Here is a 23,105-nt window from a genome sequence, read left to right as displayed (position 1 = left end):
TCTGCCAGAAATGTTGCAACAAACTCCAGTTAAAGTGGAGAGTTTGGTCATGCTAACACCTGCTCAGAGGAGCAGAGACAGAGGAGACTGCATCAGAGAGGTGCAGGAACATGATGCACAGAAACGATCCAGCCAGAAAACAGAAGAAACAATTACTCCCGCTGGAGCAAGTCTGTGAGGAAATCCAGTTTTGTTAGTTATTTCATACAACCTCAAAGGGGTTTGCAAGAAAGTACTCAGAGTTTCCATCCACGTTTCTGCAAGCTTTGGAAAAAGCTTTGTAACGTTAAACACATGGTTACCATGGGTTACCTGAAACTAAGGGTGATCTGGATTATTTCATTATTTCTTTTTTTGCAACATCTTTTATTCAAAAATGGACATTTTCTAAATAACTAAGATTTGACATTTTCTCCTAGAACTGAACTAGAACTACTTATTTCACTAAGTAAACAAAACAACAAAAAAGTAACAATCTTTGAAACCTCTTACTTGACATAATTTGAGGCAATTTAGAGATTAGATCCAGCCTCCTCTTGAGCCACAAAAGGCTTTATACGACTTTTTCCACATAAACAGGAGTACGGGTCATCGAGACGTGGAAACACACTTTACACGCAGTAAAATTGGTGGAGTTGCCCTAACACTAAGCAGAGAGCAGAACAGAGGTAAATGTTGTGAACTCACATTTTTTCAAGAAAAAGTAGTCAACTCCCTTGAGCTCTATTTGCAGTCACACCCATCCACCTCTTATCCCCTCAATCTCCAGTAATAACAAAACATGCTGTGCTTCAATATTCTTTATTGTTCAGTACGACAGTGCATTATCACCACTGTTGTCATTCCATATGTTCACATCGTCAGCAGTCACTCAAGTGCCAAATAAAATGTAATGAAAAAAACGACAGAGCATGACAAACCTTTCAGACCAATAGTAGAATTCATTTATAAGTAGAAGAAGAAGAAAAAAAAAAAACAAAACACTTCCTCTCCATCACACATAACTTTTATATCCAAAATAATCTGATTTGGAATGATTGTGTAATCATTATATACATACCCTTTCAATAAATAGGTGTATTCAATATTAAATTAATGTTTCCTTACAAATATATGGTACAGACAGGTAAATAAAAAGCAAATCCATTCAAAAACAACCCACAACGTCCATCAGCATTTTCAGTAATGACAACAAGAACAACAAAAATAGAAACACCATAAACACAAAAAAATGTTCATATGACTGCTGTGGATTTGAAGGCACTTCCTTGGCAACACATGGATCCCTCTTTCATTATTTTGGGGCCTGGAATGAAATAATAATGATAAAAAAAACTTGATTAGCGTTAAACACCTTGAGTTTCTTCTTTACAGCTGCATTTTAAAGAAGAAAAATCTCCTGTCCAGTCTTAGCAAGACATATCTTGACATTTAAGCCTTTCTAAAGAAATGGTGTTGTCAGCTTCTAAAGAGGGTCATTACTGGCCAGCCATTTCTCTATGTTATGTCTGAGCTCATTCGGAAATGATCGGGAGGATTTTGACACACGTTTGTCAGATTTCTCAGAACAGTACAGACAGGATCTTATTATCTGATTCACTTGAAAAAAAAAACTGAATAACTGAGGATGTGTCAGCCTCCTCAATTTGATAATCACCGGAGGTCCTGTACCACGAAAAACTAACTGAAATGGCCACGTGTGTGATGAACTCTCACTGCAATCACTTACCAGCTCGACCTAATGGCTTTTACCCACGCTGGTTCTAGGACTAGATGGCATTGAACGCATCAGACCTGCTGTCATCGAAGATCATCTTAACAAAAGGATGGCTATGACTACGTCCGAAACCACCCCGCTGACGATAGTCTGAGTCCTGCCTTTGTCTTGAGAATGGCTATGTTTAGGATTAGTGTGTTAGCGTGAGAAGCACGTAGAAGTATTTCAGGCAATAACAATGAATTTATAAGAAAACACCATCCTGTGCATTACTTATTATAAAATATTTTGTTATAAATCCACCTGCAGATAATGTTAATAAGAATCTGTGGCCAAGTGGGGCCAATGAAAACACTGTTGGAAGATGTAATCAGAGCCTTTACGTCATTAAAAGTGCTAATACGACACTGTGAAAGTAAAGTTCACAAGTTAAAGTAACCTGCATTCAAAACCTTACTTAAAGGAATAATTCCCCCAAAACTGAAGTGCACAAAACATTTCTGGAGCTTCACAAAAAAACAAACAGCATTGCACTATTCTCCTTGTGCAAATGTATTTACAACTGGTAAAATTCACAAGAATGACTTGGAAAGTCAGAGAAAATGTTGGTAAACAAGTTGCTGACTCAACGTCACGTGATGCTCAAACATGACGGTCGGAAGTAAAAAAAAAAAAGGAGGTTGATGGTAACATGCACATTTGAGAAATATAATTCATGACGTGAATGCAGCATCTATAGTGTCTTTTGGTAAATCAATTCGAGATCTCAGGGCTTCCAGAGATTGGGACTATGCCAGACGAGCTGTACAGAACCTGTAATGTTTTTTGTTAGTTTAGTAGTTTTTTTACATTTTAAAACAGGTCCCCATGTACTTGAGTTGTTTGGGGGGAACTTATCCTTTAAGTAAGGTACATCAACTAAAAATACTTCATATGTAAAAAGTAGTCATTGTGCATTTAAGCCATCTGTGTCATTGTTTTACTATTATATATCATGTTTTTGTCTTGTATTTCTGCTGCATTACACCTTTTCTTAGTTGTTTTCACTACAAACTTGCATTACAAATCTTTCACAAAATAAAAGAACACACCCAAACCATTGGTTCCACTGAAATGATACACATGGCATCAATTTTAACACTGGTGAGATACATTTAACACACACTGAAGATTCATGAGGCCATGTCACACATTCAGCTGTGTAAAACTGAATTGCTTCCCTTTTGTCCTTTTTTATTGTGACAAATGAGCTATTTAAAAAAAACTGGCAAACTATTGACTGAAGCTTTTAGACAAATGCGGGGGAGTAAAACGTACATTATTTGTACGCAAGTGTTGAAAGTATGAAGTTACATAAAATAGAAATACTCAAGAAAGTACAAGTAACTTGAATTTGTGCCTAAGTACACAGCAGGAGTAAATGTACTTACATGCCACCACTGACAAAAGATGGCATCGTAAGCCTTCTGCAAGGCTTCTCCCTGACAGATACTCCTAAAGTATTTCAATGGTTGAGACATAATCACTGGTGCCAGGACAACAATGTTTGCACACATTTACATGATTGTATGTGATACTTTTAATACTTCTATTTCTTAATAAATCTAACCATCAAACGTATCTTTAAATCCATGATTATCCAAGGGATGTGAGAAGGATTTTCACCTTCATGGCTGACAAAGCTGTGAAGAACACATCATTTCATATATGGCTGTTTTACCGAGAGCTGGCATCATACTGTTGACTAATAAACATTTACTCGCACGACCAAAAATAAGCAATAACAGTTTCAATAATTGAGTGATAAATGAAGTAACTGTTTGGAGGGGAGGAGGGTGCAGCTGAACCTTTTCTGATTCCAGCTTCTCCAGTGTGATTATTTACTGCTTTCCTCTGTCTTTAATCATTACAAAATAAATGTCTTGGGTTTTGAGTTGTTGGACGGAATAACTAAAACATGTGAAGACTTTGTCTCAGGCTGTGGGAAACTGTCGTGCAACATGTTCACTATTTTCTGAAATGTTCCAGACAAAACGTTAATCATGAAAAAATAATAAACAGATGAATCTGTAATCAATACAATCGCTGGTGGCAGCCGTAAGTAGTAACTGTGGTTACGGACTAAAGTTGTCAGCATTTAAGCTTTTTTCTCTGTTTTTTTGCTGTTTTTTCAATTAATGAGCAGTGGAAGAGGATCGTCTGTATTTAACTGAGCATACTGTAGTTAAAACATCTAAACAAACAAACAATTACAGAAATAATCATGAGGGAAGTGGACGCTGCAGCACTAAAAAGTTAATCCTCAAAGCTTTTTAACAAACTCATTTAAAGTTCTTGCAGCGGACTGACAGAAACTAGGTGTGTGCAGCTACAGCAAGTGTTGTTACTATACATTTTTCCTCCGTGTGTGAGGAAACATCTTTCTGTGCAGCTTCAGCCAACTAGCACCGACCTTAAATGACTGTTGACTTGAATGATGAAATACACCAAACCCTCTTTCTGACAGGATAGTGTTACAATGTGCCCCTTACTGAGAAATACAATATCCTTAAAGCAAAGAAATGTTGAACAGATGCACTGCAGATATGTTTCTGATTATGCGAGCATCAGTTTTCTCCAGATTCACATCAGACCAGAGAGAGTGAATCTGACTGCAAACAACAAAGAAACTCACTTCCATTGTTAGCGCTGAGAGAAAATGATTTAGATGCCATCACATAAAATCACATATCTTAATTACTTTATCCATTTTTTCTTTGGCACATAGTTCTCAAACTGGGGGTGGGCTCCTCTGGGGGGGGGGGGGGGGGGGTAATAGATCCACCGGGGAAAATATGGGTGAAACAAAGGTGAATAAATCTGACTTGTGCAGGGATAATAAACAAACAGGAGTCTGATGATGCCATCATTCTGACCTTTATCTCAGCATACGAAAGCCAACTTGGATCCACTTGTATTAGTTGCTTCCCCCATGAGTGAGGGTGGATATTTGATTTCATTGTTGTGAAGGACAAGAAACAGTTCTGGGACACAAAAGGTGACCCCAAAAAGCACTGTTGCATTAAGTGTTTTAAGATGAAACCCTGATGACTAATAATAACGATAACTGTGACTAATATTTTGGCTGCACTGATGCACAAGATTCAGACGTGAAGTAGAGGAGTGAACACAATGCAGTCTGGTTACAACTGTAAATGTGTTTTATTCTGCTGAGTGGTAGAAGTAATAACAATGTTAACTTGTGCAAAAGTAGCTACTTATTAGAAGTTTACCACCAGCAACACATTAGAGACTGCTCCCCAGGCTCTTTTACAGGGCTTGTGTGTGGAGATGCAGGTTGGTAGGTAGTAAACCAAACCATTGTGAGGCATAATTACAGGGGCAGGGAGACAAATCTTTAAAAACTTAATAGCATATTGTTTTGTGTCTATAACTAGCACAAATGTTTTCAACGCATACTATCACATTTCAAAGACATTTCATCATATATGGGCTATTGAGGGGGACCACTCACACAGGAACCATTGCATTAGAGGACGCTGAGAAGGAAAATTAGAGGAATCATGTATAGACAAGAGAGAAACACTTCTACTCACATGCAGTATCTACGATTGCATGCAGAGTGGACTCATTGCTAACCGTGTTAGCAATCTTGCACATCTTTTGTAATCTGAAAAAGAAGACAGAGGGGAAATATCAAAATCACAGTCCATGCAATCAAAGCGCTTACATGGAGTTTGCTACACTAAATAGCTGGATTCTTCGACACTGGAACAAATGATAGAAAAACAAACTTTTAAGGTTTCAAATTCTGCTCTGCTATAATTCTGAGCTTCTTTCAGAGCAGTTCCCAACCTGCCGCCTTTGAGACGGTGTCAGTCCCCAAACCATTTAAACCAATTTCAAAAGAGGAGTTTCACATAAACACTTGAATGTGGACTCTTAAATGTTAGATCTCTGCCATCCAAAGCTCTTTTTGTAAATTATTTGATATCAGATCATAATATTGACTTATTCAGTCTCACTGAAACCTGGCTGTGTAATGAGGAATATGTCAGCTTTAATAAATCCAAGTCGTATTAATACTCTCATTCCTTGAGACACTGGCAGAGCAGGTGCAGTTGCAGCCATTGCTTATAAGAGGCAGAATTTGGGGGACTGTGGCAACCAGGCGCCACATACGGGACACTGGGGTTGCTGCACTTTCCTTTGTTTGCAGGCTTTGCTAGTGTGTGGGGGCAGCATTTTTAGGCATTTTTGGTTTCCATGTGGGCATCTCTATTGTTAGGACCTTGTGCTGAGGTCTCAACAATGCATTTTACAGGAAGCCAGTGCAGAGTGGCTAACTAACTTCACTTGCCTTTGGAATTAGTTTTATGAGAGTTGAAGGACAAATCCTGATCAAAAATACTCCCAGATTCGTTACTGTGGTGCTGGGGGCCAGAGTAATGCCAGAACTATGTTCTACCTTAGTTTAGTAGCAGTGAATTGCAGGTCATCCAGGTTTTTATGTCCTTAATACATGCCTGACATTTACCAAACTGATTAGTGTCAGCTGGCATAGTTGATAAGCATAATTGTGTATCATCTGCATAACTATGAAAACGATTTCAGGGTTTTCTACTAATATTCCCCAAATGAAGCATATATAAAGTGAATAGTACTGGTCTGAAACTACTGTTATGTAGAAAGTCACACAGCTGATGGGTAACTCTCAAGAGTCTTAGAGAATGAGGGAAGGTTAGATATGGGTCTATAGCTGGTTGAAACCCCTGCATCAAGGGTTAGGGTTAGCGCCACAGCCTGATGCACAGGGACTGAATACTGCGCAACCCAGTCTCTCTCATCCCTGCAGAAGTGAGGACTTCCACTCAGAAGGCGGCCTGCTTTGCCCTATTTTCTTCAGCCACATTGACTCCACGGTTGCCTCTGCTATAATGCCGAGAACAGGCACTATCAGCCCGCTCGTAGGACACTACAGTGCTAAGACAGCATTCATCCATGCTGAGGAAACGCGCTGGTTTAAGGAGGCATACGGACACATGCTAAAACTATGAGACTTATTTGGTGTCTGGGCAGATACAAATAATTAGCTTACCGGCCGTTGAGTGAGAGAAAGGCGAGTATAACCTCTCCCCAGCTGTTTCTCCCTCTTTGCTGCCTCCAAGTGCTTTTTCTCTCTCTTCCTCAACTAACCCACACGTACACACTCGCATTTGTTCGGGTAAACGCACACGTTCTCATGAGGTGCTCATAACATCACACACGTGTTTTGTGGTTGGACCTACACCAAATTCAGAACCTCAGAGTCTAGCTCTGTCTAAAACCAGACTGTGATTTAAAACACACCGACTCTGTTCCGCCATTGCTTGTTCAAGCCTTGTGCGGTCACCTCCACTGACCAGCCTGTGGCATGACGTGCCCACATCCACCATCTTGAACACTTTGTGAAGTCATCTCTCAGGAGATCACATTGGCCATCTTGGCCCTCTTTCTTTCTCTCTCTTTCTCTCTCTCTCTCCCTCTCTTTCTCTCTTCATGTCCGCCATCTTGTCTCTCTCTCTCCCCCTCTTGCGCGCACACACACACACACACTCACACACAAACTGCATGCTTATTTGTTGTTTGTTGCTTGAGTTTGTCTTAGTGATTTAGTTTCATAGTTTTAGCTGCTGCAGTTTGATGAGATTTTGTTTTGTTTTTTTCATTTTAATAATTACTATTAATAATCATTAATTGCTTATGACCACACCTGCCCTAACCAAAGAGCAACTAATAGTACCCCACTCGAACGCTGCACTCTCAGGATGCAGGGTTACTTGTGGTTTGTAGAATCTCCGAAAGTAGAATGGGAGGCAAAGTCTTCAACCATCAAGGTCCTCTCCTGTGGGGCCATCTTCCAGTGTCAGATCAGGAGGCAGGGTGTCTGTCTCTACATTTAAGAGTACACCTGAAACTCTCTTTTTGATTAAGATTATAGATAGAGGCCACATTGGCTTTTAGCTATGCTGCCATAGGTTTAGACTGCCATGGGATTTCCCATGATGCACTGAGCGCTCATTAATACATCTTACTGACTTGGAGTCTCTGTGCTCACTTGTCTCGCAGGTTCCCATGGACGGTGATTGGCCCTATTGCCAAAGACACTGCCAGTTACCAAATTACTGTGTTTGGTCCTTAGACGTTGCTTTGTGGTTTGAAGTGTGGTACATTTCTCTTTTATGTGATCAGTGAAAGATCTGTGTCTGACTGTGACCACCGTCAGACCGACACACCCCTCTGATCCGCGCCTCCGCAGATGCTGACTCACCTCTGCTGCTGCTCTGATGCTAACTCCAGCGGGTGCATCGGAGCAGCAGCAAAACTGTACCCCTTCTCCGCATCTGAAACTTTCACACCAACGGGGATGAGGAGAATCAATGCATGCCCTGGATGGGCAGTGAAAACGGGGCTCCTTCTTCTTTCTCAACCTAACCCGTTGAGGCAGAACCCTTAAGTCTGGTTCTGCTCCGAGTTTTCTGCCAGTTAAAAGGCAGTTTTTTTCTCGCCACTGTCGTTTGCTCGTGGGAAAACTGTTGGGTTTCTGTAGTCAACTTAATTATCGAGTACAGTTTAGACCTGCTTCATGTGGAAGGTGTCATGAGATGGCCTTTGATGTGAATTGGCACTATACAAATAAAGATTTACTAATTGTCACAAACTGTTGAGCAGCTTTGACATGTTTAACTCTGATGTTTAAAGGGGCTCTGTGGAATGTCTATGTTGTGCTGGAAGTCATTAGTTTAGAGGCAAACTCAGGCACTGAGAAGAAACACTTGAGAATGTGTATACAGTTACATCCTTTGGACTGTCACGGAAAATCCAAACCGAGTCAGAAATAAATTAACAGTCCAGCAGCATTAGCACCTGAGAGACATGTCACATTACAACATGCTCACATGTAGCCAACAGAAAAGTGATTACTACATATCAGTTTCTACAAAATATTTCAGAGAGCCCCTTTAAGAAATGCAATCATCCTTTACATAATCCTCATCCTTTAATCACAATATGTTCTAGAATGTAACAGTGTCAATCATAGTGGGTAGAAAATAATTTTTCATACCCACTGAGAAGACAGAAGAGGTAGTACTGACGTCAGAGTTGTTGCACTATGTTAATTCATAACTGAGCATTTAAGGTTGCAATGATCCTTTAACTGCTCGATATGTAAACACACAATCATCCATGGTTTCTAATAACAGCATCAGTAACATTAGCAATACTCAACAATACTCTGCGTCATCACAGTCCAACAAAGGAATCTCCAGTCCACCATGTGTCCCTGACCGTCTTTTACTGAACTGCCTTCTGCATGCCACAGCAGGACATGGTCTGACTTGGGGCTTACTTAACTCTTATTCTGCTAACTCTGTTTACAATAAAGTCAAGTCTAGCTTAATAGAAATCTATCTGTGAGCGAGGGGCATGGTCTGCAATCATTCTCTGATGCCTGCTTGACATCATCTCCTTAATTCCCAGATGTAAACATCTCAGAGAGGAGGACTGATCCTTCAGTTTGTAAACTGTGGTTATAACTCTGAGCACTTTGGGATCCTCCAAGTGTTGCACAATAATATAAGTCTGAGATATCTTTCTAAGTATCTTTGATTTTTTTAATCAAAAATATATTAGATAGTTTTAATTGTAATTATAAAATCTATTCAAACTAAATACTCAGAGAAATGAACATCCCTCTTTAATTGAATGGCTTGGAAATCAAAGAAATGCATAACCTGTTACAAGCGGTTAGAAATAGAAATGGCTTTGCTTTAAAACGTCTTGTCCCCAAACGGCCAGAAATCACCTCGCTATACACTGTTTGTATGTTATATAGACTTTCCAGCATGTCACCTTCTTTCAGCATTAGAATCATGTTCACATTAAAGCAACAACCCATGTCTCTCCTCTCCCCTGTAACAGTAGTAACAGAGGAGAGCAATGTTCTGGTATTCCTGGCCACTTTATACTATCAGGACAAAGAACGCCATGAAGAGGCAGTCCTGTCTGCTGGTGAACGTGCAAGGAGCAGGATCCTTATTTTTTCTGCTATTACCACAGTGGTTTTTTGGGATGACGTAGAGAGGAGGGACGGAGGGGATTGACAACAGCAAAACGGGCAGGAGGTCTAAAATGACGATTATGGCAGCTTTAAATTGGGTAAGGAAAGCCTCAAAAGAAAAGCCAATTGAAATAACCAAAACCTTTCCAATTTGGCAAATGTTTTGTCCATGTGGGAACCAATCACTCTGAATAAAATTCAAATTTACAACATGGATCGTCAAAGCATTTAAAGCACAGTACTTGAGATGGAACAACAGACATTGCACATTAGCACATTAGCATAGTACAAAAGGAGACACATGGAAGGAAAAAGCATACATACATGCTGGTCTTGAGCAATCCCTTGTGTTGTGATAAAGTCTATGAAAGTGTGTTCTGCACTCCGACGAGAACTTGACTGGTCCTGCTTAATGAAAAAGGTCTTGTCAGGCAAAGTGAAAAATGTTCAAAGGCTTCATCATTTTCCTCTTTATCATATTTGCTAGTATAACCATGCATAAGCCCACAAAGAATTCTTGAGTAATCAAAAGGAAAAAGAAAAAAAAACCCAGACACATGACAAAGTGCAAGTGAACAGCACACTATCACAAACATGGCTAAGGAACGAGGGTTCAGCTGGACTTAGCGGCTCGAGCCCGATAATCACCTCTTAAGTGTTTCTGCACCGACATCTAAACTGCCAGATTTTCACACCAATAATGATGTCCACTCATAGGTCCTGAGACAAATAATCAGCTTAACCTTGCATTGCCTTCAACTTAATTCTGTCGGCTTCAGACCATGTGCTATTTCTCTGCACCACTGCCTTACAGCTAAGCCAGACAACCCTCTTCTGACCCGCAGCTACGCCACTGTTCAAGTTTTATGTGACTTAAGCACACTTGAGTTGGCTTACAGGAAGGAAAACTCTCAAAGGGGTAAAACAACCAATATCCAGCTAAAAGTTGCATGGGTAAAGTGCAAACTATGCCAGATAAAATACCTTTGCAATGTCTGGAGAAGGAAAGCAGCGAAATGCAATCAGGGATAAAACTCTGCACTCATGAAGTTATCTTCGACGGCAATTTTCTTACCTGTGAAATGCTGAATGAATTTGCCTTTCATGTTTACATCTCTGGGAACAATTTCTGGAAAAGAAAATCACTGTTAGCTTGTCAATCAGACAGCCATTATACAACAAGTGAGCACCTGCTAAAGGTTGCATAGTAATCGTGACGAATGCGACTGTGATTGTCAAAGTCACCCTGCCCTGCAAAGTGATGCAGGAAATGTCTCAAAATCAGCACTTTAAGGTTCAAAACATAGCTCAGGTAAACATGAATCAGCATGATTATTATTCACCCATGATGATTTTGGTCAATAATATCATTTAAGTGCTCTCATTGCATCTTATGTAGAGGTGTTTTTCAACCACAGCATCCTAAATGGCTGCTATCGTTTTGTGAAAAGTGAAATGAGCAGTGGCGCAGCGAACAAATTTTTGTTCTGTTATGAATCTACACCTTCACATCATTCTCTCTGGAGATCTGGTGTGGGGGACGTTTAATAAGGTCTAGACAGGGATAAGGACATCAAGTACCCCCCTCTCTGCTCAATGTCCACGTAGGCGACACGTGCAGGTGTCTGACAACACATTGGCCGAGCTAACAGGCTAAAGAGATTATTGCATTGGAGTTTAATGCTCATCACAATAAGTCCATGGCAGTTAATGGGCTAACATCACATTAGCCCCCAGACCCAGGAACATGTAATGCTGTACCAGCACAGGAAGTCATTTTGTAACCATCTAAAATCCAATACACAGTAAAAGAGAGATTAAAGGGATAAACAAACCATATATGTAAGTATTCTGTTAGGAGTTATGGACTTAAATGTACCATCAACCCCAAAACTCTGATGTGAAGAGTTAAAGCTGCAGCCTGGATGTGTCCTGTATGTTCTGGGTATTACTGTAATAAATACATGTCAACGTTCATGAAATACAGAAGCCTCAGGCTGGCAGTCAAAAGCTCATTTGTTCTGCCACACATATGAAAACAAAAAGTGCAACAAAGAAAACTAAGAAGTTTTCTCTTTCATTGTGTTCGTAGCTGTCATTCTGATGCCACAGTCACGGCTTTGGAGAAACACGGAAAGCTACCAATGGGGCTAAACACGTCAGGGGGCTTACAGATGTTTCTCCTTCCTCTTCATTGTGTTCAAAACATCTATCCTTGCGTGACCATGGATCCTTGGTAGTGTCACACGCACCAGTTGCTAATATGCTGCTTTTAATATCCTCAAAAGATAAATTCCATGCAGTCAGTGGTCTGAGAAAGGTACTTTTCCAATTGCATAAGCTGGGGCCAGGACGGAGCTGTACGACGCCTGTGCAACGTCTCTTAAACATGATCTAATTGATAGTGATGGCAGGGAGAATCTGCAATTGCTGATAAACAAAACACTGTGTTCTCTCTGCACTTTCTTAACTCCTACTGCACATACATACAAAGAGGACCACACCATGCTCGGTTTAGAAATAAAGCAGTTACTGTACATAAAAGGATTTTCTAGATACCTTGTCTTCATTACAGTCTGACTTGGACGAAACCCTTTGCCTTGAAACTAAGATAATTGAAGAGAGATGTATCAAAGATTTACTCGAATGGCTTAAATCCAGTATGGACATGATGATTTACTTAAACCAATAAAGCTGAGCTGCTGCAAGTACTTGCCTACTTGTGAGAGACCTCAAATACAGCTCAACTGGGACTGGGCAATACGTCAACATTATATCGTTCTTGTGAGATGAGACTATATATCATCTCGGACTTTGGATATTGTTACATTATGCTACGTCATACGCGATGTCTTTTCCTGGTTTTTAAGGCTGAATTACAGTCAAGTGACGCAATCTTCTGAACTCAAAAGCCTGTCCTACTCGTTATATCGCCATGACGACTGTGGCTAACAACAACAGTCACTTCCGGGAAGACAACTGATGATTGACTTGTATTGTTGAGATACGATAAATCTGCAAACTTGTTTATTTCTGTTGACATTTTCTGTCGCAACTGTAACATTTAGGGATATATAGTTAAACATGTGGGTCACATTTCTGCTGGACTTATTTTATTAACTATACTGCTTTGCTAGCATCTTTGAAACTGACATAAGAGCAATGTATCCGACTAACTACCAGTTTGGGGTAAACCCAAGCTGTCATTTTCTTTAATAGGTAAATCTGATCTTCAACCTAATGTTAGTGATAAATTGGGTTGCTATTAGGGGTCGACTGATATGGCTTTTTAAAGGGGCAATACCAAAAAGATTATAAGAAATCAAGGAGACTGAAAATCGATATTTTAGACCAATATTAATTTGCAGTTTAAATGAAAATCTTTGTGTCACAATTTCGAACAGCCATTGATAAGATAAACCTTAGGACAACTTATTCAAGCATTGTTCTTAAGTATATTTATGAGGTACTTTGTTACTAGTTACTTTGCAGATTCATACTATTCAGTGTTTATAGGCTATTGATCAAGTATGTTACCAATCAGATATTGTTGGAGGCGGGACATTGTGTTAGAGGATGCTGTGTCAGAGCACATTTTGAAAATTAGTTTTTTAGAATATATCACCAATGCCAGAAAATGTTGTGTATCTGCCCTGATAATCGCTCGACCCCTAGTTGTTATAAACCCTTAGTTGTTATAACACCAGACATGCATTTAAGATGAGTCGCATGTAAACACTTTGAAATAACATCATGAAAAAATGTATCTTAAATTTTATGTCCCTGAAGTTATTGTGAAATAACATTGTGATCTTCACTTGCCTTTTCCCACTTTAATCATTATATCCACATTACTGATTATTATTTATCATAATCTCAGTACCCATTTTTACAATATTGTCATAATATCAATATTGAGGCATTTGGGTAAAGCATTATTATTATTTCAAAATGCTTCTGAGGAAATTTCAGAACATCAGGATATACTGTATATCCTAACACTGAAGGTTACACGGCGTGGACTTTTCTACAAGGACAAATGAAGCGCACTCACTATGGAGTCTCCTCCTATGGTGTCATTGCTCCACGCTTCCAGTCAAACAGAGTGACTTTGATGCAGCGCTCTAAATTGCATTAATGTGACAAAAACCAGCCAATCTTGTTTCTCCGCTCTGTTTGATACGTCTTGCAGAGATGCTCCTGATTGGAGATGCTTCCTGGCACGTCACGCTGTGTGTGCAGAGGAGGTCATCATTCATGTTTAAGATTTCACAATGAATCATACTGAATGAATCATTCACAAGTTGGCATGACGATGCTCCTCCTACATGAGGTAACAGTACCTGTCCAAATCTCCGTCCATCAGTCAAGCACAGTTTGCGCGAGGGAGCAATATTTCATGTCCAAGACATACAGTGAAAAGGTATATCCCTTAAAATTAAGAGCTGCATGTTTGATAAATGTGATACAAAACCCTTTTGTCCTACATAGATTAAGCATAGCTGTTTTGCATGCATATGCAAACAATTCAAAGTGAGTTTGACCTATGAGGACTGAGAGATCTAGACACAGTATCCTGTTTTTTAAGCATACATGAAAATGTCTTTAAATCAACATGAATGCAACAGGTTCCATTGAGTCCGGCTAAATAAGGCATACAGAGCAGACCAGACCAATGACAGCTGTCTCTCACTGTAAAATGGGGATTATGCTTTCATCATCAGGACCTAAAAATAAATCTTATCAGCTTACCTATGAGTCTACTGTTATCCAGCCTAGGAACATAGAAAGGCTTTTCACGGGAGGAGAACTTCATGTCTTGGGCTGAAGTGAAGAGTCCACTGCTACAGCGCCTGGAGACGGCTTTGTCCCGTTGCTGGCTGTCTCTGATAACTTGTAAGATTAGATCCAACAAGGTTCTTCTTTCCTTCTGCTTGACATCCTTGCTGTCCATACACTGGCCCGAGGTGATGAGCAGAAAGAAGATAGTCAACAGTATGTGCCATTTCCTCTCCACCTGCATGACTTCACTGTCTGAAACCATGAGCAAATAAGTTCTGTTACACCGGGGAGAATGCAACCGGTCACACAGTTCTTTCGAATTCAAACAGTCATAAAGACAGCAGCACACATTGCTCCACCAGCTGTATCAGCACTGCTTAACATTTAAGATCTCTCACATTCACAAAATGACACACACACATCTTTGTCAGAGGCAACATGCACAGCCTCCAAAAGTGGAATTAATCAGTAGAAATATTCTGGTGCTTTTCTTCTTATTAATACAAGTGAAAAACAAATGTTGTCAATCTAACTTTGCACTTACTGGTGTAGGAGTTAAAGATGCTTATGTCCTGGAGAGCGGACACAGTTGTCTTCAGCAAATTCTTCCAGGCGTTGTCTGTGGTCCCGACAGGAGAGAGAGAGAGAGAGAGAGAGAGAGAACAGCCAGTAGACTGTGTTCACCACCGTCTTTCTTGAAATAATGCGTCCCTATTTATACGAGGAGCCACCTTCTTGAAGGTAATACAATCGATTTCGAGTGGGTGGTAAAGCAATGTTGACATCTTGCAATTTCTTCCAGTAGCATTCGCTCAGTTTGGCATGCGCCCCTCCTTTACGCACCAAAACATCTCCTGTTGTAGCGCAACAGGACGATTCAGCTCCACATAAAACTAACCCTGAAGAGCCGGAGCACTGTTCTCACATCTGAAAAACAGCTCCAATGACATTTTCATTGAAAAAAAAAAAAAAAATCAAATAAACGACAAAGACTTTGGCGCGTCAGCGCGCAAGGAAATAGTTTCCCAAGTGAACCAACTTGTTGGATGTTGGATGCAGAGAAGAGAAGAATCTGTGGGCCCGTAAGCCTCTAGCTGACCTGTCAGCGTGCCGATGTGTTTGTTCACCGATGTCCAAGTCTTGTGACCGCCTAAGCGCTGCAGAGAATGCGCCTCCTGGAGCAGCCATCCGGTTGCTTTCCGCCCTCACTGAACCACATCTGAAACTGATATAGAGATGTTAACAATTATGAAGTTCAAGGCTAGATTAACGGAACAAAAATTACATTTGAAAAGAGGAGCAAAAAGTTAGTGGACTGCTGGTTCAGCTATCTTAATCACAAGTCTCCGCTTTAAAGACAATAACAGTAGTTCAAGCGTAATATAAAAGAGTGTAGTGGGCTAATTAATTCATGCATGAAATCTGTGGGTGTGAGTGGTTCATAATTGCAATTTTTAATTCATAGTGGATTTTTATGAGGGTAGAGCTTCCTCAATATCTATAATACCTGTTATTTGTCACTGGCAGCCTTACACAGCATTTGGATCCATCCCATTACAATATGCAGTCTTTTTGCGTAAATCCGCATCTTTACTGACAGATTTATTTACTGACAGAGTCTGTGCTGTGAATCCACAGGAAGGACGTCACCTAGAGGAGAGTTCACGTGGTCGAAAGAAGCTGTTGGCCATGATCAATTACCAAATAACGTGCAAATTCTTTAGTTCACTGGTGATTTCCTTTGAAAAGTATAGGGTAAATTATTATTAGGCTATCGTGTTGTTGTTCGTCGTCTTCATTCATTCATTCTTCTTCTTCTTCTGCTTCTTCTTCTTCTCAAACAAGTTTCCGCTATGATTTCAGCTAATTAAACGGTCCAAATATAGGTAAATTATTCTACTTCCGGTATTACTGTCACCATGGAGACGGATCAACTACTATGTCAGCTAGGGGAAGACGTGCCCACTGTAGCTAACGTTAGTTTACTTTCACACTCATTAACTTGTTCGGATATTTGATAATTTACACTTAAAACATTTTATTGTCTCTCGAAGCTGATGTCGCAAAGGTAAACTTTACAGCCACCGTTACAGTTATCACTATAAATGTTAAATGTTAAGTTAGCCTAGCCAGCGGCTACACAGTTTAAAGTTAGATTGTCGTTAACTTTACCTTACCTAGCCAGCTGGTTTCACGCTAACGGCATTAGCAATGCTGAGGCAACGTTGTGCTGTCATGCTTGGCATAAAATGTAAAAATACCACACGTCTCTTGAGCTTGATATTTCTTCTATGAATATGACGTCTCCTGCTTAAACTGTAATGTATTTCTTCTTGACTACAATTTCCCAGCTTGGCCCTCAGCTCATCATTATTTACACCTTTGCAGGAAATACAACCAGCTGTGGGCAGATGTCCATTTAGAGCTGAGCCGTCTGCTGAAGGAGGAACTGCCTGCTGAGCCCCCTCGCCCAGAAAAGGACAGGGTAGTGTTCTTCCAGCGCCTGGCCATGCTTTATGTGCGCTACATCCAAATCTTCAGACAGCTGGAGAAGGTGTATGACCAAGTGGTCCACCCTCAGAAGAGACAACTTATTCGGGTGATTCTCAATGGTGTGATAGGGAGGGTGTTAGAGCTGAAGAATGAAATGGTGGAAAAAGAGTTCTCAGAGTACCACTACATGGATGATGTTCTTCACGACTTGAAGCTCAAACCTGTAAGTTAGATTTTTTTTTAAGAGCAACATTATTATATTGGCTTATCTCAGAGGACACTGGCATTTATGAGGGGTGGCACTTCAGTAATGACAAAAGTCGACAGCTATTTTCCTTGTTGTCACTCTAGGCAGATCTTGAGATCCCTATCCCTCGCTATTTCATCAGTGAGCGCAGCAAAGAACTCCAACAACGAAAGATGATGCTGACAGATATCCTTAAAATGGTGGAGGATACCGAAAGCCCAGAGGTGAGTTGAAAAGTAGCCACATCATGGTCAAAGCAAGCTTCAAATGTCCTGACTTAATTGTTAATTTCACTTAATGATTTAATTTTGTTACACACAAAAGTTATCAGGATAAACCAAAAATCAGTCATTCATTAATTCATTAATTTTTCAATGAATCATTGACAAGCAGAAAAAGATATCCATTATTCTTTTTTACCATCCCCACAGCCTCTAAAGGCCAAGGACATGAGTCAAGAGGAGGCCCTTAAGATAATTCAAGTGGCAGAGAGGGCCCGCCAAGGTCGGCTGAGGGCAAAGTTGAATGAAGAGAGCAGAAAGATGAACAGGATGTACAGTACCAAGGACTCTGGGACAGCTGACACTGAGTTGGCCTCAGTTTGCATTCAGAAGGTCCTCGTAATTAACATAATCCCACATGCCATTTTCTCTCCCTCTCTCTTTGGCTTGTGTCATTTTACTTTACTGAAAGATTTAGTTTGGTGTGACTTGCAGGTGTGGAGGGGTTACATACAGAGGAAGAGGGCAAAGATTGCTCGGGATGAAGAAATGATTTTTCTGGGAATGGTGAGTACCGTGGGCCATTAGTTTTGCTAATCGTCTTAAACTGAAAAAAAAAGAATAAATAATTAAATAAAAATGCATCCACGCTTTTTCACAAAATTAGCAGTGCCTCTACTGAAACTGATCTAAAAGCTGAATGATATGTGTTCTTTCAGATCTTATGCCATCCCCGCTCTAGGTTAAGATTAAGTTAAGCTACACATAATTACATAATTATTTTCTATGAAAAAGTAGCAACTGTATTATGAAATGAAATTCAACCTACAAACTACTTTGTTCAGGTGATATATTTCACTGAAAGGAAACATGTTATGCACATTTTTAGGTTCATTTTTTTTTTTTTATTGTTGTTGCTGCTGGAATACATACATGAAAAGGTTTAATGCTCAAAAAACACTGTTTTTCTCATACTGTCCACTGATGCAACACTGTATTCCCCCTCTGTCTGAAACACTCTGTTTTAGCTCCTGTCTCTTTAAGGCGCTGCCTCCCAAATACCCAGTCTGCTCTGATTGGTCACCTCACACTCGCCTGAGACAGGATCAAAATCAGAATCAGAATTCCTTTATTAGTCCCGCAAGTGGGGACATTTGTGTGTCAATTTAATAATAAACAGTAATAAAAGTAAAACATAAACAATATAATAAAAAATAAGAAACAGACAATAGACTTGTATATACAGATGTACGAAATGAGCCAGCATCACTCACTGTGTTTCTGGTCAGCTATCGTGTTTTTGGTTTCCAGTTAGCTTCACTTCTACATTGAATATACGCACAAGTTGTGCAAATGTTTGACATGGTGGCATATTGTGCTGTCAAGGAGTTATATTATTAACGGCAGGACTACTGACAAGATGTTTTAATCAATTTAGGATCAGTGTTTTCTGTGTGAATGCCGGTTTTTAACATGTGAAGTATGTTTTATCACTCCCGTGTTAGGTCATGGATCCAAAATACCAGGTGCCACTTCCTGCAGAAATTACTGCCCAGGCCATTGAAGCTTCATTGCGCATTAAGCAGGAGGAGTATGAGGATGACTATCAAAAGTCTGTAGTGGCTGTCACAAATAAAATACGGGATGTGGAGGGTGATGACATCAGTAAGACCATGAAAGACCAGATCCAACAGTGGTTCATTGAATGCCGGTAAAGTGACACAGAAGACCTCGTTAAGATATTATTATAGTGGAACATTTTTACATTTATTGAAATTAATCAATGTTATAAAACAGTTGTGTTCTCTTCTGTTTGGTTGTTTTCTAAACAGTGATGCTACAGGATCATTCCCAGACTACCCAGATGTAGAGGATGGAGGCTCGGCCCTAATCTTTGCTGAAAAGGACCCTCAGCAGGTAAAATACACCCTGATAAAAAAAACCTGACTTATTGCATATTTTTTTTACAGTAGTTTGCAGAATGAGAATGATGTTTGCCTTTTTCAGTTAATGGAAGAAATAGCTGCAAAGGAAGAAGAAGATTCCAGCAATAAACCAAAGGGGAAGGAGGAAAAGAAGGAAAAGGGGAAAAAGGACAAGGGGAAGGATGATGAGGAAGTAAGGGCTCAGAGTTAAATTTATTTAATATAACATTCAGTGAATTCTGCTGATGTCAATAAAGACTGCACATTCAGTGAGCCATTGTAACGTTATTCTGTACCACAGGAAGAGGAAGCAGGTTTGAAGATGCTGCCTTCGGCTTTTCTGTCAGACTTGGAAGTGGGAAACAAAACCTTTGCAGGTATGTTTAAATTGAATAAAGGTCAAGATATCCTGTGGCTTGTCAACACTTTCAGTTGAAAACCAGATTTAAGATGTAATACTTACTCACTTGCATAGATAAAGTTTAGATTGAATGTTTTTCATCCCTCAGACTTTTGGAAAACCCGCAATGAGTCCAGAAACTATAACCAGAGACACGAGGTGGAGCTGATCCAGGAAGAAAAGAGGAAAGACATTGAGGCGGAGATCCGTCTACAGGTTACGTAGACCACAGAATACAATACATTTTAAAGCATGGCATATTCTAAAGAATACACGTTAGGAATTTAACAACAAAACTCAAAGGAAATTGGGCATTATTGCTGTAATTTAAACAATTCAAAGTCTCAGTCATTGGTGATTCAAAGTGATAACAGCACCACCAGTAGTAGCACTCACTGTTCTGTGCTGCTTGTATCAGGTAGATGAGCAAATGAGACAAAAGCTGGCTGAATGGAAGCTAGCTGTGGATAAAGACAAGGGTGGTAAAACCAAAGGAAATGCCAAGGTAATGAGTGAATACAAATAACAAGCCACACACAGTTTACATTTGTTACCTTGAGCTATGTCCTCATATGTGTTTTACTTTATAGAAAAAGAAAGGATCTAAGAGTGGGAAGAAGAAGAAAAAGGAGAAGGATTTGACATCTGATAGGTGAGTTCACACAGAGGATGCAGTTATAAGAAAAAATAGATTTTCAGGACAGAACTGAGTTGTATGAGCTGGGGAAAACAATTACATCATGTTTTCACATCTGCTAGGACTCTTGAATCTCTGTGCCAGGAGCTGGTGGAAAATGGTTTGTTGAAACAGGCAAATAATGTTAGGCTGCAGGATTACTTGGGTAAGAGTCTGTATATTGTTTTTGTTTACTGGTGTGCCATTTTTCACATCTTTTCTTGTGTTTTATGATAATTGTATGCTCTTAATCTTTAATCTTGTAATTTATCGCTGCAACGTTCAAGAGAACTAGAAACTATGAAGTGGTGATGTGCTGCCCCCTTCTGGATTGTGACTGCCAAAACATAATGATCACAACGAACATTTCGTTTTAATCATCAGTCTTTGTGGTAGTGGAGTTCTCTCACTATGTATATTATTAACTTTTGGTCTAATAGTTGTTCCCTCCTTTTCCTAGGTGACTATAGCTATCTTGGCACCACACTGAGGCAAAATGACATTGAGCCCATGCCATCACTGTCAGATGTGCGGCAGGTCTTATCTCTGTATGCAGTTTTACCATTAGGTATGAAATTCAGTCAAGTCATATTTAAAACAAATGTTTATGATATTATTGTTTGTGGTTTGAATACAATATGTGTGTTGTCTGCAGGCTCTCAACTGGTACATGAGAAGGCTCCTCTGATAAAAGCCATCCTGCTGGCAGGGCCAGCAGGTGTAGGTAAGAAGATGTTGGTCCATGCAATCTGCCAGGAAACAGGTGCTAACCTGTTTGATCTGTCTCCTCTGAACACGGCAGGAAAGTACCCAGGCAAGAGCGGCCTCGCCATGATGCTTCACATGGTGTTTAAGGTAACACACCGGTATTTGATAGACTCTAGTGCCTTTGTCATTTAAGCATGTAATGAGTTTTTGAATGAACTGCTTTCCAAGCAAACATGTCACTTACTTTCTTTGAGTCATGCAATGTGAATGTAAACCTTATCCAACCTAAATGCTTAATGCTGTAAGTCATACATAGCCAAAAAGCAGTGACTATACTCCCACTATGGGTTTTATATGCAGGGCGGTATGGTGTCATGTTAAACATAGCACTATTGATTAAGTTTATACTTCATGGTAAGCTGAGTTAAAAATGAGGAATGTTATGCAAGCGCCTCTTGCAGTTATTTATATTTTGGCTTTGCCAGGAAGTAAAAATTGCAGCTCTTCGTGATCATCTTTGCACAGGTTGCAAGATTGCTACAACCTTCTGTAATATGGATTGAAGACACAGAAAAAATGTTCTACAAGAAAGTTCCCAAGGAGGAAAAAGAGGTATGTCTGAGATAGATAAAAGCTGAAAGTCATTATTTTGTTTAAAGCTTAAACATTGTAGAAAGTGAGATTTTTCCATCAGACATTTTATATATGTTTTGTTTTAAGCTAATATTCTCACATGTTACTCCCTGAAATGTTTCATCTTTTTCTGTGGCAATTTAAACTATTTTTGATTTGTATACAGTTGGATCCCAAACGCTTGAAGAAAGACTTGCCAAAGTCTCTCAAGCTGATCAAAGGAGAGGATCGAGTCCTGATCATAGGAACAACGAAAGACCCATCAAGTGCTGATATCAAGTCACTGTGCAAAATGTACAGCAAAATCATCCTCATCCCGAGACCGGACTATGGCTCAAGATACAGTAAGAATTTCTAAAAATATATCATGTTAATGATATCTTTGGTTGTGGGTGTGAAAAATTGACTTTTGACTCTGCCTTCAGTCTTGTGGAAGCAACTGATCAAAAAGCAGGGAGGCGAGGTAACCAGAGCACTGGACCTCAGCTCTCTTGCAAAGATTTCTGACGGCTACACGCCAGGTCACATGGTCCAGGTGATACAGAGTACTGTCACCAAGCGTCGCATCCTGCAGCAGGCAAACCGGCCACTGACCGCTGCCGAGTTTGTTGCTCCATTAGCCAAGATTGACCCCGTGTTTCAGGAGGAAGAGGAGGCCCTTAAAGTATAGTGGATATTTCTTGTTTTGATTTCATTGTACAATGCTTTGGCATAACAATTTTTTAGTATGATGACATTTGTTTAATTTATACTATGTTATTTTTCTTGCATTTCATCAGAACTGGTATGCAAAGACACCCTTGGGAAAGAAGAGGATTAAAGCTGCAACCGGAAAGGAAGAAGAGGAGGTGCCAGCAAAAGGAAAAGATGCAAAAAAGAAGAAAGGGAAAAAATAAGTTTGTCATAATGTTTTAAATGTGTCAGTTGTCTTATGAGAAATTTTCCCCTGAAAAATAAATCTATTAAATTAAAAGCAGGCATTTTGTTTCTTTTGTGTATCTTTTTCTGTGGGGCTGTCGGGTACGTATTAAAGAATGCAACAGAAATGGTGAGCAGTGAAATGCCTACACCAATATCTGATGAGTAAGAAAATATAATAGTGTCGTGATGAAATGGACCTGAAAAAGAGGTAGAAAGCCAAAGCTCCCATACTTCAAATACTTACAGACTTTATATAGTCTATAAATAAGAGTGCACATTAA

At 39.8% G+C, this 23,105-nt stretch overlaps 2 protein-coding genes across 10 annotated transcripts; one reads left to right on the top strand and one right to left on the bottom strand.

Annotated features, from left to right (window-relative positions):
• Positions 1–785: 785 nt before the first annotated feature.
• Positions 786–16,982, bottom strand: alkal1 (ALK and LTK ligand 1). 6 transcript variants are annotated; one of them, XR_005077927.1, is made up of 9 exons: positions 16,108–16,367; positions 15,700–15,825; positions 15,145–15,219; positions 14,571–14,852; positions 10,894–10,947; positions 10,143–10,226; positions 5,314–5,387; positions 1,730–1,895; positions 786–1,306 (listed from the first exon to the last, which is right to left on the bottom strand). XR_005077927.1 is itself a non-coding variant. In XM_037115899.1 (8 exons), exons 4-7 carry the CDS (start codon positions 14,839–14,841, stop codon positions 5,323–5,325), a joined length of 474 nt encoding a protein of 157 aa, XP_036971794.1. In that variant the 5' UTR covers positions 14,842–14,852; positions 15,145–15,219; positions 15,700–15,825; positions 16,778–16,982; the 3' UTR covers positions 786–1,306; positions 5,314–5,322. The 6 variants fall into 6 exon arrangements, 5 of the variants coding, with proteins under 5 accessions (XP_036971794.1, XP_036971796.1, XP_036971793.1 ...); XM_037115899.1 differs by lacking the exons at positions 1,730–1,895; positions 16,108–16,367 and adding an exon at positions 16,778–16,982; XM_037115901.1 differs by lacking the exon at positions 1,730–1,895 and having other exon boundaries at positions 10,143–10,223; positions 16,108–16,489.
• zgc:153738 (uncharacterized protein LOC558115 homolog) lies at positions 16,528–22,888 on the top strand. Of its 4 annotated transcripts, XM_037115894.1 has the most exons (20): positions 16,528–16,668; positions 16,989–17,316; positions 17,445–17,564; positions 17,772–17,954; positions 18,057–18,128; positions 19,067–19,272; positions 19,394–19,478; positions 19,569–19,679; positions 19,788–19,863; positions 19,996–20,102; positions 20,305–20,391; positions 20,477–20,538; positions 20,646–20,728; positions 21,023–21,130; positions 21,218–21,286; positions 21,365–21,417; positions 21,796–21,882; positions 22,070–22,247; positions 22,329–22,567; positions 22,683–22,888. In XM_037115894.1, the coding sequence occupies exons 1-20, from the start codon at positions 16,658–16,660 to the stop codon at positions 22,797–22,799; spliced, it is 2,382 nt and encodes a 793-aa protein (XP_036971789.1). In that variant the 5' UTR covers positions 16,528–16,657; the 3' UTR covers positions 22,800–22,888. The 4 variants fall into 4 exon arrangements, with proteins under 4 accessions (XP_036971789.1, XP_036971787.1, XP_036971791.1 ...); XM_037115892.1 differs by having other exon boundaries at positions 21,218–21,417; XM_037115896.1 differs by lacking the exons at positions 22,329–22,567; positions 22,683–22,888 and having other exon boundaries at positions 21,756–21,882; positions 22,070–22,211.
• The last annotated feature ends 217 nt before the right edge of the window (positions 22,889–23,105 follow it).

This window comes from Acanthopagrus latus, chromosome 11 (assembly GCF_904848185.1).
Source record: "Acanthopagrus latus isolate v.2019 chromosome 11, fAcaLat1.1, whole genome shotgun sequence".
Lineage (NCBI taxonomy): Eukaryota > Metazoa > Chordata > Actinopteri > Spariformes > Sparidae > Acanthopagrus > Acanthopagrus latus.
This window is presented reverse-complemented; position numbering and strand designations above follow the sequence as displayed.

Coding starts and splice junctions, on each gene's coding strand:
- alkal1 (XM_037115899.1), bottom strand. CDS start 14,841: ATGCAGGTGGAGAGGAAATGGCACATACTGTTGACTATCTTCTTTCTG. Junction 10,948..14,570: donor GGATAACAGTAGACTCATAG/GTAAGCTGATAA, acceptor TTTCTTTTCCAG/AAATTGTTCCCAGAGATGTA. Junction 10,227..10,893: donor ATTCATTCAGCATTTCACAG/GTAAGAAAATTG, acceptor TTTTTCATTAAG/CAGGACCAGTCAAGTTCTCG.
- zgc:153738 (XM_037115892.1), top strand. Junction 17,955..18,056: donor CCTCAGTTTGCATTCAGAAG/GTCCTCGTAATT, acceptor TGTGACTTGCAG/GTGTGGAGGGGTTACATACA. Junction 21,131..21,217: donor GTATGCAGTTTTACCATTAG/GTATGAAATTCA, acceptor TGTTGTCTGCAG/GCTCTCAACTGGTACATGAG.